At 32.6% G+C, this 17,306-nt stretch overlaps 1 protein-coding gene across 1 annotated transcript in view; it reads left to right on the top strand.

Moving 5' to 3' along the window:
* Positions 1-5,090, top strand: part of LOC127702261 (regulator of G-protein signaling protein-like) — a 34,165-nt gene extending 29,075 nt beyond the window's left edge. Inside the window, exon 11 of the mRNA XM_052206379.1 lies at positions 4,452-5,090. Coding sequence (XP_052062339.1) covers positions 4,452-4,939 — 488 coding nt within the window. The 3' untranslated portion in view covers positions 4,940-5,090. The remainder of the gene's footprint in view (positions 1-4,451) is intronic.
* The last annotated feature ends 12,216 nt before the right edge of the window (positions 5,091-17,306 follow it).

The raw sequence follows: 17,306 nt of genomic DNA, 5'->3' as shown, positions 1-17,306 counted from the left end.
GGGATTTTTTTAGCTAAGTTCTATTGCATACTTAGCAAGGGTCCCTTCTCAAAAATCTCCCTATTTAAAAGTCTTGTTTTTGCTAGGTGCTCTTTTAAATTTTTACTGCGTTTATACGCAATGATAGGCATCTGTTTAAATATTGTTTTACAATATTCATCTCTTTGCAAAATCTGCCAATGTTTCTTAATAGCTCTGTTAAGATTTATAACTGTAGGGTTATATTTAATTACCAGTGTATGTGGAATTTCCCTTTTTTCTAAAATTATTTGACAGAGTACTGCATCGTTTAATCTTGTATTTCACATTTTTTATGTTTTTGCAGTTTCTAACTTATCATAGCCTCTATCTATACGTTTATTCTCCAAAGTCATAAGATGTTTGTTAAGATCAGTTTCGTTGCTATTGTTTCTTATGTGACGAATTGTTTCACCTGTTATAATACTTTTAAAAGTATGTCTAGGATGTGCACTTGTAATGGGGAGATACTGATAAGTTTCAGTTGGCTTGACATGTAACCTGAAGTCAAGGACCCCACTCGATTTAGAACGCTCCCCTTTGTACACCTTAGTATCTAAGTACGTCACTTCTGTATTGGAGAAATTATACGTAAACTTAAGTAGAGGGTCAATATTGTTTGCAATTACAAAGAACTCATCAATTTGTGATGTGTTGCACTCTGTAATCATGAAGCCATCGTCACGATATTGGCAAATCATACTTATGCTATTTCTAAATTGAAATCTGTCTAAGATTTGTGTAAGTATTGTTGACAGATGTAGATCGGTGGCAGTGGGTGATAATATTCCACCTTAAGGCGCCCCTATAACTTGTTTATATAAGATCCCATTAAATTGGAACTTATTGTTTTCCAATATAATTTTTGCAAAAGATATTAGAACTTATTTGTTTGGTACTTTAAACTTATACTTTGCTCGATCTATTTGATCTAAGAAATGCTTGGTTGTATCTAGTAAATTGTCAATGTTCATGTTTGTATACATTGAGGTTACATTATAGGCAATTAGTGTGCAGTTATGTACACATGTCTTTGACTCTTTCCTATTGATAAAATCTTTTGTGTCTTTAATGTAAAACTCTAGTTCCCTCTATAAAGGTTTTAATATTAAATCTAAAATCTTTTCAATTCTTCTAGTTGGAGAATTGCATTTATTGATTATAGGCATGAAAGGCACAGCCTATTCTCCTTTATTTAACCCATGTATTTTGATAGCTTATTTGAGTAAGTAATCTATACCATTCTTATCTTTTTTCTGCATTTTCGCAAAAATCGTCATACACACATATGAGAAATGTTTCCAAAGTTAAAAGTACGAAGAAAGAGTCAAACAAAGATACACTAATAAAATATTCAAAGAACACGCGTGTCAATACAATTTAGTATAATTATATGAAAACTGTTCTAGTCTTTTTTAAATTCAATGATTCAAGACATTGGTGTTTGTTTTCAGCGGCAACATAAAAGTGAATATCCATTTTTCAATATCTTTTTCAGTTTACTTTTTAAGAATGCATTTCTAGAAAAAAGATCTTCAGTTGTTGATAAAAATGAGAAGAGTGTCCTTTTCTCACTCAACATGAAATCTCAGCTCTCTCATCCTCTCGCAATCTAATTAAAATATAGAACTCTGATTTCGTTATCTCAATTAGATCTCTTATGGAGATATCGAGTTCTATATTTCAATTAGATTCATCCTCTCAAAAAAAATATTCTAATGTAATGATCGAAATAGATTACTTAATAAATAATAACTTAATTCAAAAACATAAAGATTATTTTTTTTTTCTATTTTTTCAATAAACAAAACAACAACAATACCTATAATAAATAGAAACGCAAATCTGTATTTAAAATCTAAAAGCCGTGTCAACTCAGTTCGTTTATGGTCTGTGTGATTCATGCACTTGTGCACAACTAAATAATCTCATAAAGAATCATAAACAAAGTGTTCTAGAAACATTGAAATCGTTATCAAATAAAACATTTAGCTACTCTCGATTATCGAGTCGGGTCTGCTTATGATCGTTTGATCGTTGACTCTGGTACTCCTTCTGCACTTCGTAAGTCAATAGCTGGTTTGACGATACTCGCAGACCATATTTACTAAATCATTGCAATATGCACCCATATTATTTACTAAATCATTGCAATATGACCCATATTATTTACTTAATCATTGCAATATGCACCCATATTATTTACTAAATCATTGCACACCCATATTTTTTAGTAAATCATTGCAATATGCACCCATATTATTTACTAAATCATTGCAATATGCACCCATATTATATACTAAATCATTGCAATATGCACCCATATTATTTACTAAATTATTGCAATATGAACGCATATTATTTGCTAAATCATTGCAATATGCACCCATATTATTTCAAATCATTGAGGTGATGCGCATAATAAAAACAATGAACTGTCTTATCTTCTATTTAGAGGGTTGGGGATTTTATATTTGCAGTTCTCCCTATAACATTTACATGTTATAATGAATTTTTGATACAAATTTACTTACATAACGAAATTGAGCCACTCCAATTCGAACGTTGTTTTGGAACGTTCGAAAAGAAAAACATGGAATTTGCCATATTTTTACAGCAGAAATGAATGTTGTTTATTTGTAAAATCTGTTCAAAGCTTTTCTAGTTTAATTCCGTAATCTCAATTTTTAGCTCTGATTCCAAAAGCATTTAATACTCAGGTAAATGATAATTTTACTTTTACTTGTCACATATTAATGAATTCTGCTTTAAAAGAGAAGTACGTTGCTCATCATCATTAAAAGTCGTTGTCATTTGTTTGAATGGACTGTAAATCAAAATAACTATAACTATTGCAACAAGTCTATACTTAACGTCATTTGTATCAAAGTCTGCTCTACCCAAGTAGCTGTAGCAGGTTCTTTAGTGCAGGACATTTGAGTTGTGACAGAGGTATGTGTTTATTTAATAATAAGACTTTTTTCTTTCCTTTTTATTGTGTCACTATAGTCTGAGTTTATGAAAATTGGCTGTCAAAAACAACTCGTTTAATAAACATTGAAAAGTTGACCTTAGGTGGTTGTGGCTATCTGTGGCTATGTATATTAGTAAATAAGCAATAGAAATTATAAAATGTAAACATAACTTTATGAATCTGGTGTGTCCGAAGCGTGTTGCTGGATTTACATTCATCGGAACGAATAAATCAAAACCCTTAAAATACCAGGATATATAAGTACCTGAATACTTGCGGAACAGTAAGACCTACTAAGACCTAAAACTAAAAAGAAAAGTCAGTGCCTTGGATTTAAATCTGGCATTTGGTTAGTAAATGTACTGTTCAAAATATCATGTACTTGTGCTAAAACTAAGGTTACAGCTCTTTCTGTCACCGTTGATCTTACCCGATTTCGGGTTTCCTTTTTATGTCCTTTTTGGTATGCTTTTAAATGTTTTATATTTGGCTTTTCGATCTTTTGGTCTCGTGTGTCGGTTATGAATGTTATATCAGTCATTGTCAGTTATTGTGCGCATGGGCATCATATCATTCTTTTAATACTTATAACATACAGCTTACGACTAACGCTTCTAACTACATAAACGCATCAACCACCTCAAGTCTAAACATCCTGGTTGCAGCAGTGCGAGTTCCCGATTCATATGTATTAGGCTACTAATCATGTTAAAACAACTGGTGACCTTTAAATTTACACAACATTTCTGTATTAGATAACCTAAATCAATGAACACAATCTTACTAATATGTTCATTCAAAGATTTAGCCAGACAATGGGAAAAACATGTAAAAGAAGACCAGATAATCTTTCAAAATGGTTAACGGCTACGGGGTCGTTGTTACAAATTGGAATGAAAAAGAAATATATCAGCATTTTACATCATTATTCGAAGACCCAAAAGTTGAAAAACACCTGTCTTTCGCCATGACAAGTATGTTGTTTTCCCGACAGTATCGTTTTACTGTGAATAATGTTCCTACGAAATTGCAACTATAGATAAAGAACTTAATCTTTCTTCAATTTATTACTGTCCTTGCATTTTTTTTGCAAGTACAATCCTTGTAGACTGTTTGTTACTTTGATTTGTATATTCTTAATCAATTACTAAGATTTGAACATCGGTAAATAAAGGCAAATAAAGAATGCCTACTAAATAAACTACTGTGGCAAACATTTGTTTTCTTGTAAATTTGTCTTACTAGGTCTTATTATATCGAACTATAAATAATGACATTGAAATATATAGTTTAGCAGGTATCTTTTCTTGATCTTTTACGTTTAAAGGCAAGATTTTTTCATTCTTATACTGACAAGTTGTTTCTTGAAGTTGGCGTAGAAATATACATGCTTGCCAGTTTTTATCATCTATATCCTTATACGACAAACTAGCAAAATTTGCTTTCCCTCTTATTTCAGGTGATGAACAGTTTATCATTAATTTCTCACTTCGTGGTGGCTGCAAGAAGTTTATACCTGTACCTAAAGTCCCAGCACAGAATGACAAAGACCGTAGAGCAAGTGTAATGAGTAGACGTACTAGTATGATGGGAAGGCGAACTAGTCTATTGGGAAGACGTACGAGTCTTTCTATGAAACAGTCTTCTAAAAGTATCCGTGGAAGTGAGACTATAATCAGTGATACGTCTCCACCGAAAGAGAAAGAAAAAGAAAAAGAAAAATCGGTATCAAAATCAATATCAATGTTGATGCAGAAAATGCATGCTTTAGCTGAGGAAGGTAGTCAAGGGTCCAAATCACCAGGGAGTGATAAGGCTAATTTTGTAGATGAAATAATTGAGAAATCGGCAAATACACCAAGTCGGTTAAGAAAAATGAATGATCTTGTTTCAGCTGCTGTTCAAGATAAAATTGATGGAACCATTTTTGGTGATGATAATGAATAAAAAAAACTGCTGAAAGCTATACGAAATATTCAGTGTTTCTTTCTTAAATATTTGCAAAAAAAAGGAGAAACATATCAATGCCGCATATTACTCTTAAAGATTTCAACGCCTTTTAAAACATTGACTATACTTAAAATTCGCATTATATATACATTCATCCTTTTAAATTACAATATAATTAAGAAACTAACATTTAAACTCTCTCTGTCTAATCAGGCAAAGTTGGCCTTGGATAAATATTTTTTGGTCCGTGTTAGTCGTATAGCTATTCAACTGTTTCGGTTATTATACATCGTTGGCTTTCATATATTCGGTTTTGAGCGTCCCTGATAAAGGTTATTATGGCTTTGCGTGATGCAGTAAAGTTTGTTTGTTACGGGAATATGATAGCAGTTATTGTTTGGAAACGCTAAGATCACTTCAATTAATTAAAGATTTGTCTGGGAGATCATGATTAATTTATCAGATATTATTCTGATGAAAATATAGTTGATAGTAATCATAATATGACCTTCTTACAAAATAATAATAATATGGATTTAAACACCTTAAGGGAAAGTGATAATAGTAAAAATATGAATATGAATGCAAATATAATTAACGATGAAGAAATGCCTGGTTCATCTGGGCTGTCATCATTTAAATTGATACCAAGTGAAAGCGGTGGTGCTAAATTTATTAAGATTTGTAGTGTAAAACTAAAGAGGAATAAGGGGTTTGGTAAGAATAAACCTAAAACAAACGGACTGTGCTGGAGACCTACAAAACAACCATCCAATTATGATAATAAAAATGTTGACATTGGAGGAAAGATGCAGGTTTAACATGGTTTAGTTAGATTTCAAAGTAAAAGTTAATAAAACTCATGGAGGAAAAAAACAACATAAAATTTACCCGCGAAGATGTTTTTACCAAAAAGGAGCTAAAACACTAGCAAAAAGACGTGGTAAAACTAAGTACTCTTGGCTTAGAAGAGACGACTTACTTTAGCTGATAAAAAGGGATATTGAAAATGCACCGATGGAAGACGAAATTAAAATCACCGATAGACGTGAAGCGCTATATGGTATATTTGGTACGGTGACCATTGAACCTTTGAATCAAAATGATTTGGATACGTTTTTTTAAGGTAAAAGAAAACACCATTTCAAATAAAATTTCTGATGCACTTACTAAAAAGAAGGCTTTAAAGGTACAATTAGTGCTTCAAGTATAGTTAGTAAAAACGAACCCCGCAACTGGTGAAAGTACCGACGTCACTCCATATTTAGATCATATGTAATAACTATTACTAAATCAACAGTTCTTGAATTGGAGATTGCATTTATGAAGGAAAAGGTTAAAAAAAAAACAACACGTTAATAATTTCATGTTTCCTAGGCGCTTTTCTGGATTTACCTTGAAAGAATATATGGCAAAGTACATGCGTGAAGGTAGTGGATGGACATTTGGTCACATTGAACAATTACAAATTCATTTGAATAAATTTAAAGCACTTAAAGGGAGATCGTACAAAGCTACTCCATCAAAACTTGCTCAAAGGAAGGCTATTGTTAACGTCAGAAACAAGGATGATCGATGTTTTCAATGAGCAGTATTATCAGCACTACATCATGATGAGGTGGATAAGAATCATGTCTTCCGATTGAATCAATACTACAAATGCGAAAATGAGCTCAAGTTTAACGGTATTAAATTTCCAATATCGCTTAAGTCCATTGAAAAATTTGAAAGCCAGAATACAGATCTCGGCATTAATGCTTTTGGTTATGATGGTGTAGAAATAGATGACAATGAAGAAGAAAAACTGGAAGTATACTCTTTAAGGATATCAAAGAACACCGGTGCGAAATACGTAGACCTCTTGTTCTTGACTAACGCCAGAAAACAACATTACTGTTGGATTAAAAGTTTATCACGTCTTTTAACTTCTCAAGTAACATATCACAAAGAATCAGTCTATTTTTGTACAAGGTGTTTGAATCACTTTTTTAGACAAGACATTTTAGACGAACACATGGACTCTTGTCATTTAAAGGAGGCAGTGAGAATTGAGATGCCGGACGAAGGCACCTTTATAAGTTTTCAAAACCATAAACGTAAAATGAGAGTTCTTTATGGGATCTGTGATGATTTCGAATGGTTTTTTTTTAGAGAAGATAGACACCTGTCAACCTAATTCTTCAACACCTTATACCAATGCGTATCAAAAACATACACCATGTTGTTTTTGGTATCATGTAAAATATGTCCATGGAGATTACAAAGAACCTGAGGTGTACTGTGGAGAAGATGTAGCAAAAAAGTTTATTGAATGTATGGAAAAGGAAATAAGACAGATTGCTGAAATTTATAAAGATGAAAAAGACATGGTTATGACATAGGAAGATGAGAAAAGCTTTAAAGTAAGTACACGGTGTCATATTTGTAATGATGCATTAGGTAAGGATAAAGTTCGCGATCACGATCACCTTACGGGTAAGTATCGAGGTGCTGCACATAAAAAAATGTAATTTAGACTTCCATCTTCTAAACTTTGTACCTATTGTATTCATAATTAAAGAAAGTATGATGCTCATTTGTTTGTGAAGGAATTAGGTGAAGAAAACATTCCTTGTATTCCAAATACGGATGCAAAATGCACCAGTTTTTCTACGAAAATAGATGGAGAGTTGGAAATGCGATTTATAGATTCTTTGAGGTTTATGTTAAATTCTCAAGAAAAAATAGCAAAGAATCTGATAAATTTAAGGGGGTGAAGAAATGTTTCGGTGACAATTATGATCTGATGATTAGGAAAGGTGTCTATCCTTATGACTATATGGATGATCCTGCAAAAATGAGGGAAACAGAATTACCATCTAAGGATAGAATTTAAATAAACTGAATGGTGAGCACATTAGTGATGAGAAGTATACACACGCTAAATGTGTATTTAAAACATTCAATTGTCAAACTATGCAAGATTATCACAATCTTTACTTAAAAGGGGATGTCGTACAATTAGAATATTTTTTTTGAGAATTTTAGAGATATTTGTTTACAAAATTCTGATATCGACCCTACGCATTATTACTCACCACCCGGATTAGCTTCTGATGACGCATTGAAAATAAGTAAAGTAAATGAAGGCAACAGTAGTATATACCGGTGTTCAAAAGTCATAAATCGATTTAGAGAAAACAAATCCGGGTTACAAACCAAAATCGAGGGAAACACATCAACTATAAGAGGAAAACAAAAGAAGATCAAGATGAGGATTGTTTTCTGATCCAGATATGTAACTTTTGTTTGAGAAAGCTACTAGAGGAGGAGTTGCTCAGATAAGTCATCAATACGGCAAGGGAAATAATAAATATATGACAAAATATGATTCCACACAACCTAGTACCTATTTAACGTATTTAGATGCTAATGATTTATATGGATGGGCAATGTCACAACATTTATCTACGGAAGATTTTAATTGGATAAAACCTAAAAATATTGAAGATCTTTTAAACTATCCAGACGATCACGAGTATGGATGTATGAAAGAATGTGATTTAGAGTATCCTCAAGAATTACACGATGATCATAATGATTACCCATTAGCACCTTAAAATAAAGAAACAAATACTGGAGTTCTTCAATTAATTCTTCATGTAGACAAACGTGCTAAATATGTACTTCATAATAGAAATTTAAAACAATATAAATCTTAAGGAATAAAAATAGATAAAGTATATCGAATTTTAAAATTCAAACAACTCCCATTGCTTAAAAAGTATATAGATTTAAATACGAATCTTCGTGCTAAAGCTTAAACTTATTCTGAAAAAGAATTTTTTACGTTGATTAACAATTCCGTGTTTGGTTAGACCATGGAGAATATTCGTAAACGAGTGGATGTGAAATAAGTCACAATGGAAAAGTAAGCTTTAAAACTTGTAGCTTTACCTAATTTCGATCGTCGAGTTGTCTTAATCGAAAATTTAGTAGCCACTCATATGAAAAAGGAGAAAATCAAATTTGATAAACCTATTTACTTGGGAAGTTGCATCTTAGATCTTTCAAAGATCTTCATGTATGATTTCCATTACAATTTCATACGGAAAATGTATGGTGACAAAGCAAAACTTTTATTCACCGATACGGATAGTTAAGCGTATGAAATTCAGACAGAGGATGTTTACCAAGATATTACTCCACATGTTCTAGATAAATTCGATACGTTTAATTATCCAAAGGATCATCCTTCTGGAATAAAACGGGTGTGAATAACAGTTGGACGGCAAACGATTTAATGGCTTCTAAGGTCAAGACATTGATCACGTGACAACAGGTCAGAGTTTACAGTTTTTTTGGTAAACGTACATGCCTCGTGGTTTTTTTACTCGTATCGTATTATTTTTACTCGTACATTAATAAAAATAGAAGTGTTCGAATCTTAGATGAATAAGCTTTATTATTCTTTATATTTATTACTAAAAAGTGTTGTTAAAATATTCTAAATTGACGAGTGAATTGAAACTTTTTTGGGGAAAATTTGCGTAGGTCAACGGAAAATCCCTAATTATTCCTTAAACAGGTATGGTAACGTGTTGGGGGGTACAAAATATGAAATAAAATCATTTTTTACATTAGATTTTAGTTATAATCGATCCTTAATTTACCGGATACGTAATTGTGTCAGCTTATTCGTGGCGAAGTGGAGATCAAAGGGAGATAACTCCGTACACGCATCGTAGGAAATTGCAAGTTCACATCAGTAAATTCGAGTAAAATTAATGATTGTAGTTATATTTCGACACTTTCTTGAATAACTATTCCATATTTTATGTTCCTTTACTTTTGTAACATTAAATTAGTCATGGAATGGTTGAAATGGCATTTTTTCAAGTAATTACACAGGGGTGGATCCAGCCATTTATAAAAGGAGGGGTGTTCCTAACCCAGGATTAGGGGGGAGGGGCGGTTTCCAGCTATATGTCCCCATTCAAATACATTGATCGTCAACAAAAGGAGGGTTCCAACACCCGGAACCCCCCTCCCCCCTTCTCTCTGGATCCGCCACTGTTACAGGTTTTTAAAAACTTCCAAAGAAGAAAATTATAGATATTAAGAATTTGATAAGCCTTACTTTAATACTTTCTTCTGAAACTTGCAACTTATAAATTGTTATCTATACTCAAACACCCTTTTGATGGATGGAATGATACAAGTCTTTGTTTTACTTTCTTTGAATCAACATTCTTAGAAAGCACATGAAAATAAACTCAGTGTTTGTACATGAACTGTAGGTTTTTAATATTAAATTCACTGTAAAATTAGACTCTAATTATATTAATTTATATATAAAAAAAAAGTATCTCAAACAGAAAGTTTTAACTCTGGTGCACTGAAAATGTTGCATCAGTAATGATATTTAACAAAGTTTTTTTAGAGTGAAGAACTTATAGATTCTTTGTCACTTTGTATGCTGATCATATGGAGGGAAAAAAGAGTGATATAATACATTCTAACATGTAGCATCAATTGTGGAACAATACTTCTCTCCTCTAGACATTTTAGTTTTCAACATGCGAGACTTGCCGATCAATATACATATTTAAGATTTCACTGTTAATAAGAGTGTAAAAATAACTAATTAACATAGATTCTGTATGGGAATGTTTCTATTGATATTTTTAAACAATACATTTATGTTACCAAACTACCTTTGGTTTTTCTATGATCTGCAAAGAGATGGGTTCTTACTATGTGACATCAAAGATCATCAGGCATGGTTATTGGTAGCCTTTTTTCCTGATGTAACAATGGAAAATTTTGAGGAAAGCAAGAACCATTCAGCAGAGATCCAGGTCTTTTATAAAGGGAGGGGGATAATTCCATATAACAGAAAAAATATTGATTTCATGCAAAAAGTTGTATACAAGAGGGCTTCATCAGCAGAACTCGTGTTACAATAGAATATTACTTTGCATTACATTAAAATACAATTTGGAAAAAAAGAAAATGTAGACAATACATGCCTCAAAATTCTGAACATTGATATTGAATGGAAAAAAAGGTAATTTGCGGTGGACAGAATTTAAATTTGTTTTATTATACCTGCTTTAGGATTAGAAACTATACAAGATGTACAAGTTCTGCTGCTGGCTCTAAATTAAGAGAAAAAAAATCTTAACATCCAAAAAGCCAGAAAGGGATTAAAAACATTATAATCAACACAGAGCAAACTGAACAAAAAGCTGAAAAAGCCACATTATTTCTATCATTTCAAGTTTTTGATTATTTTTCTTAAATTTAAATTAAAAAGTCCTACAGATATCTGTTGAGTCCTCATATTAAATTTTTGATTGAATTATGAATGATTAGTTAAGCTGGTCAGTAAATAAAGTCTGAATATGTTTTTTTTTTAAATAAAAGAGTGTTATTATGACATAAAATTTACTGAATCAATTTCAAATTTAATCAAAATTCATATTTACCTGCTCTAAAATGTACAGACAATTGAAATATAAAAAAAAACAAAACTGACTTAATTACAGTAAATTCAGAATTTTTTGGAAGAATGGAAAAAAAAATGAGAGATTAATTAATCAATTTCAGAAAAAATCTTCTTAGTATCGAATCCGAATGCTAGTTATTATTAATCTGGAATCAGTACATACATCTGTATACTTTACATTAGGGAACTTATTGAAATGAATAGTTTGCACAAGACAGTGATATGGCAGTTGACAATTACAAACATAGTGAAACCATTGAGACAACCAAATTTTATTGTTGATATATATAAACTGAAATCTTAAATGATAACATAAATCATTGCTGAATTTTTTTCAAATGATTTAATGTTTGTTAGTCATTTAATACTTCAAATAATTAACCTGTACTAAAATAAGGAGATGTGGTATGATTGCCAATGAAATAACAGTCTGATAACTATCCACCAGAGCCCAAATAATGTTGCTGTAAGCAGTTATAAGTCACTTTACAAACATCAATGAGAAAAACAGTTCTTTGTTTTTAGGCAGCATAGGAAAAAGAGGAGTTGTGGCTTGGTGGCTTACAAGAAAATATAAGAAATATAATAAGAAAATATATAAGACAGACAAAAAAGACAGGACTCTTACTAGTCCTTAGAGGAACTGCTGTATACTTACATAAGAAAGATTTTGGGGACTAAGCCACAGCGAGCAGCATTTTTATACTTAGGAACAACAGAGTAGATTCTGGGACACTACATATTGGCTAATCTGCCCTATTTGCTCCCATCTATTAAAATTAATGCCTAGGGTGGGAGTTAAACCCATGTACATTACCTCTATTGTACTCTTTGTACAATATTAAATGCAAAAAAGCAGCTGTAATGTAAATATGGTAATTTACATCATTACAGCCTCAATTTTTTATAAGGACCTAGTAAAGAAAGTCCCTGGACCTAGCTAGACCTATTTCTTAGGCAAGGTGTGTTTTATAACTCTTGAAAGCAATAACATGCATTTGTGAAAACTAATAATATTTGCTGTTAAACAATAACAACAAAATAGTGGTTATTTTCTTAGTATGCAGTAACAACAACGTGCATTTTAAGTAAACAAACATCAATGAACGACCACGTGTTTGTCTGCTGTGCTTAAATTTAAAACGACCCATCAGCTTTATTTACACGAATTTTTCTTAAGGGCAGACGGTTAAACATGTCTGTTTACATTATAGGTTTTATAAAAAATGTATTTGTTGTTATGATTTGTGTATTAATGGAAATATAATGAAGATAACATTGATTTTTTACCGTAAAAAATTGAATATACAACATTCCAGAGGTGTACACACAAAACACATCCCACTTTTGTAACGATGGATTGTAACGCATAGGCACTTATATAACAGTAAATGTAATTGGATAAGCTCCCCGAGACAATAAATAATGTGCAGATTCATGAGCGGACACGTGATTGTGTCAGCTTATATTTTGATGGAAAAATGTTAACATTGGAATTCGCCATTTTGACGTAGGAAACAAACTAATTTTCAATCTTGGATTAATTGACATAGCGCACATTGCCAGCGTATCATGCATAACCAGTAATGTGAAAATATATCTTTTAATTTGTTTTCTACACTTACTATTCTATGATGTAGTTAATTTAATGTTTTAATTTCCTACAGAACGGAACATCGTTCACAAAGACGACGCATAAAAAAATATAGGTGGCGCTGTTTGTGGACGTAAACATTTTACATACGGGTACTTTTTGTGTCGACAGATTGACCTTTATTTGTCAGATTCAGGCGTTTGCCGTTCAAATGAAGAAAATTTTTGATGTGTTTAAAAATGAAGTTGAAGGTAAAAATATGACTGAATTTATTGGTTTTCGAGCAAAAATGTATTCGTATAAGGTAGACGAGGTAACTATTAAGAAAGCGAAAGGAATGAAACAAAAAGTGGTTGAGCATGATATTACATTGGAGGATTATAAAACATGTCTTAATACACAAACAGAAATCTATAGATCTATGAATGTTATCCGTAGTAATCTGCATCAGATGTACACCGAGGAGATTAATAAGATCACACTCTTAGCTAAAGATGATAAACGTCATATTCTACCAGATGGAATCAGCACCCTCTCTCATGGGCATTGCAAAATTGAATAAATAACTTAAAGAAAGGTGTACATAAAAATAAGAATGCCTGGAGAATTTAAAAATCAAAGTTTTGATATACATAACCAAAAGATGAATGTTATTAAAAAACGACTTCGCGCTCGTTTGGAGGCTAGGAAACTTAAAATAAATGATACGAGTACACAACATAATACTTCCCAACACAGCCCTATCGAACAGAGAGTTGAAGAAAGCAGTTCACAGTCTTAAGATACCTCATTTTAGAGGTGTATTTATGCAAGATACCTTACCACCTGAACCACACCATGAAGAGTGTGTTATTTTAAACCATGATACCTTAATGGGTTCGGGAACACATTGGTCGTATTGGTATAAGAATAAATTCACAAAGGTGTACTGTGACTCTTTTGGGCTACCACCATCCGATGAGATGGTTGACTACATAAAATCTAATATTTACTGCAACACCGATGGACTACAAATAAGAGGAACAGTGGTGTGTGGACACTTTTGTTTGTATGTATTAAAACGTTTGTCGCAAGGTCAACCTTTTGATGAAGTCGTGTTTTCATTGGTGCTATTAACAAAAGAATGGTTGACAAGTTTTGAATATATGGAAATGAAGAAATAAATAGGAATAGTTTTCTCGAAAATCTGAACATGAACGACAATCCTATTACTAACCTAAAACCTCCGAGTCATGATACGGATGGATCAACAAAACGATGGGTTATGCAGCAGGTGAAAGAGGTACTAGTAAAACCGAAGCATTACAATCCGAGTGTGCGCAAATAAAAGCAGATATAAACCAAATGGAGAAAGGATATGATGCAACCATCAAAGAACTCGAGAAAAAAATGAATAAGTTTGAAACCACCATGTTACAAGAAGTTTGGGAAATATTAGATAATTCTGAAACCACCCTGCAAAAAAAATCGATGCATCAGTGGAACGTTCGTTACTAATGCAAAGTATTACAAGTACAACAATCGAAAAATTCGATGCATTGGTGAAACACTCATTGGCGATGGGAGAGAAAACTAAGGAAGATCTGGACAGTTTAAGGATCTTTGATCAATTGAAACATGCCTAAGGGGTTAACCTTTTTGTTCTTGGGACTAAAAAACGAAAAGCTTACACATCTTATTGCATATCTGATTGGTTGATCCAATAATTAAATGACTTAGGGTACCCTTTCCTTTTAACAAAGACCTCTTTCACACCACCCTTGGTTCGTTTCCAGAAGACCTTTTCAATGCAGTACAAGTCTTGATCCGTCTTTTGAAGTTCGGGCTCGAAGAAGGAACTCAGTATTTCCTCATCATTTAAATTATTGATACGATAGGTTTGAGGTTGAGGATTAACACGTGGGACACCGTAAAAACTTCTTTGGTCCACCAAGGGTGTATCCCTTTTCAAAAGTACCTTTCTTTTTAGTGATTCGAACTTTACTCCCTACTTTAAATTTGCCCTGTTTTTATGGAAGAAGGTTACCATACAAGTTCCAATAGACTTTATTTTCATGTTCCTTTTGACTAGCAGCGATGGGAGTCATTTTAATAGATCTATGTTTAAACGTATTGTACTGATGAACGAGATCATCCAGCACATCGATGTAGATGCGTGTAGAATTGGCTGAAAAGTATTATAACATTTTCTCTTTCATATTACGGTTCCAGCGTTCAACCACACTCGATTGTTCTTCATCCTCGATAGAGTATAGTTCAATATCAATGCTTCCGAAGTAACTCCTTGGCCTCTTTGATAGAATGCAGTACCTTTATCTGTCCAATGCTCCTTCGGAATACGTAATGATGTAAAGACCTTTTGGAAAGTATCTCTGACCATGACACCTTTTTTGTTTTGAGCGGTATGAGCCATCCGTATTTAGAAAACACATTGATGATACTTAGAATGAATTTAAATTATTTGTTATCGCGAGAAAAATAACTCATATCGACAAGATCGGCAGTCCAAATGTCATCCACACCTCCACTAATCACACTTCTTTCTTGAATTTACGTCGAACGGGTTTATGTAATTCTTCTGCTAATTCATCTGTCCAAAGTATTTTTTTTTTTAATCCCAAAACCAAATCGCATTTTGGTTTACAATGAGAGGACTTACAATACCGCGGTCCATCTTCTCTCTCACGTTTGGATGGTTGATGGAGTCTAATTGACTTAACATATCTTTATCACACACAGAATTACGTGTCGGTGTATCTTTATGTTGAGCATAACAGAGATCATGACGATAGGCAGCTTCATCGACTCGATTAATAGGTTTAGACAAAGATTTAGGTGTTTTATCTGCATTAAGTCGTTGATGCAACTTTTTCCAGGTCCGTAAAATGATGTCCTGAAAGATGCATTTCTACGAGTAGATGAAAAATGACTTTATTCATGAAACCCTTACCACTATGGTAGCACACCACAGTTATGTGTGTAGTTTCGCATTTTGGCCGCTGTGGATTTTTCATATATGAGAGCTAGTGTGCAATAAAATACATTTTTGGATAGCTGAAGATTAAAATAGCCTTCATAGGGGGTTTATAGGAACATCAAGATTGTGTAATGTATGTATTATGGGACGTTTTCTGTATAACAGTCCGTATTTTCATATCCATACCAAACATTGGTCCGACAGTTATTGTAATGTTTTTTTTCTAACTTTTTGTCGCACGACATTTGTGTTTAAATTTTATGAAAAAATGAGGTGAAAGACACCCATTTTTTATTTGATCATTTGGTAGATTAATGTCAACAGTTGCAGAAAAGGTATCATTCGAAGGCATTGAAATTCTAGTTTGAACCAAATTTTGGGGAAATATGTAATATTCGCATGCCCCTTTTTGCAATATTTTATGGTAAACACATAAAAGGAATTATATTTCATCATTTAAACTTTTGAAAATCAAATCTATGAAAGATACTGATTACATATATATGCACATGTAATACACAAACAGTTGGCGCTTAATGTATTAGAAAGCCAGGAATAGAAGATGATTTAACATTTTGTGGTTCAATTTTAATTTTATTTTGTAACTGTGGAGTGCTACCTATGGACATACTGAGATTTCTTAGATCCACATACGGCGGCGCAGATGTCACCTTTTCTCCGTCGACCGTTGCTAGTCGTCTCTTCAAAGAGACTTTTTGTTTCTGTATTCCTCTTACATTTTAAACAATAGAGTGTCATTTTATTTAGATCAATGGACATTGAAGATATCTCATTCAATGAAACGACTGCGAACAGAAATAATCACTTCCTCCTTCCGCAGCGATCGATTAGAGGACTAATTATTGGAAAGTCAGACTGTCGTAAGACGACATTTTACTTAACAACTTTCTTCTTTGTAAATGGTAAGTTTACGATTGCTTGCATGTGTTTGGAAAATCACTTCATCAACCCATCTATCGACTTTTACAAAAATCATTGGAAAAAGGATATATAAAAAAAAAGACATACGCGATCTCTTATCCGTTAAAGAAAAATGTCCTTACTCTTTAATCAATGTTGTAGAAGATTAACCTCCACCTCAACAACGTAGTGATATCGATGCCTTTTTCTATGAACAAGGAAACGATGTACCAGAGCCTAGAGAACTTGATCTCCATCGTGAGAACTAAATAATGTTTGACGATTTGATGTTGAGCAAACAGAATAAATTTGAGGATTATTATGTCCGAGGTCGACATAATAACGTGGATTGTTTCTATCTATGTCAAAATTACTTCCACGT

This window comes from Mytilus californianus, unplaced genomic scaffold (genome assembly GCF_021869535.1).
Source record: "Mytilus californianus isolate M0D057914Y unplaced genomic scaffold, xbMytCali1.0.p SCAF_5, whole genome shotgun sequence".
Classification (NCBI taxonomy): Eukaryota; Metazoa; Mollusca; class Bivalvia; order Mytilida; family Mytilidae; genus Mytilus; species Mytilus californianus.
This window is presented reverse-complemented; position numbering and strand designations above follow the sequence as displayed.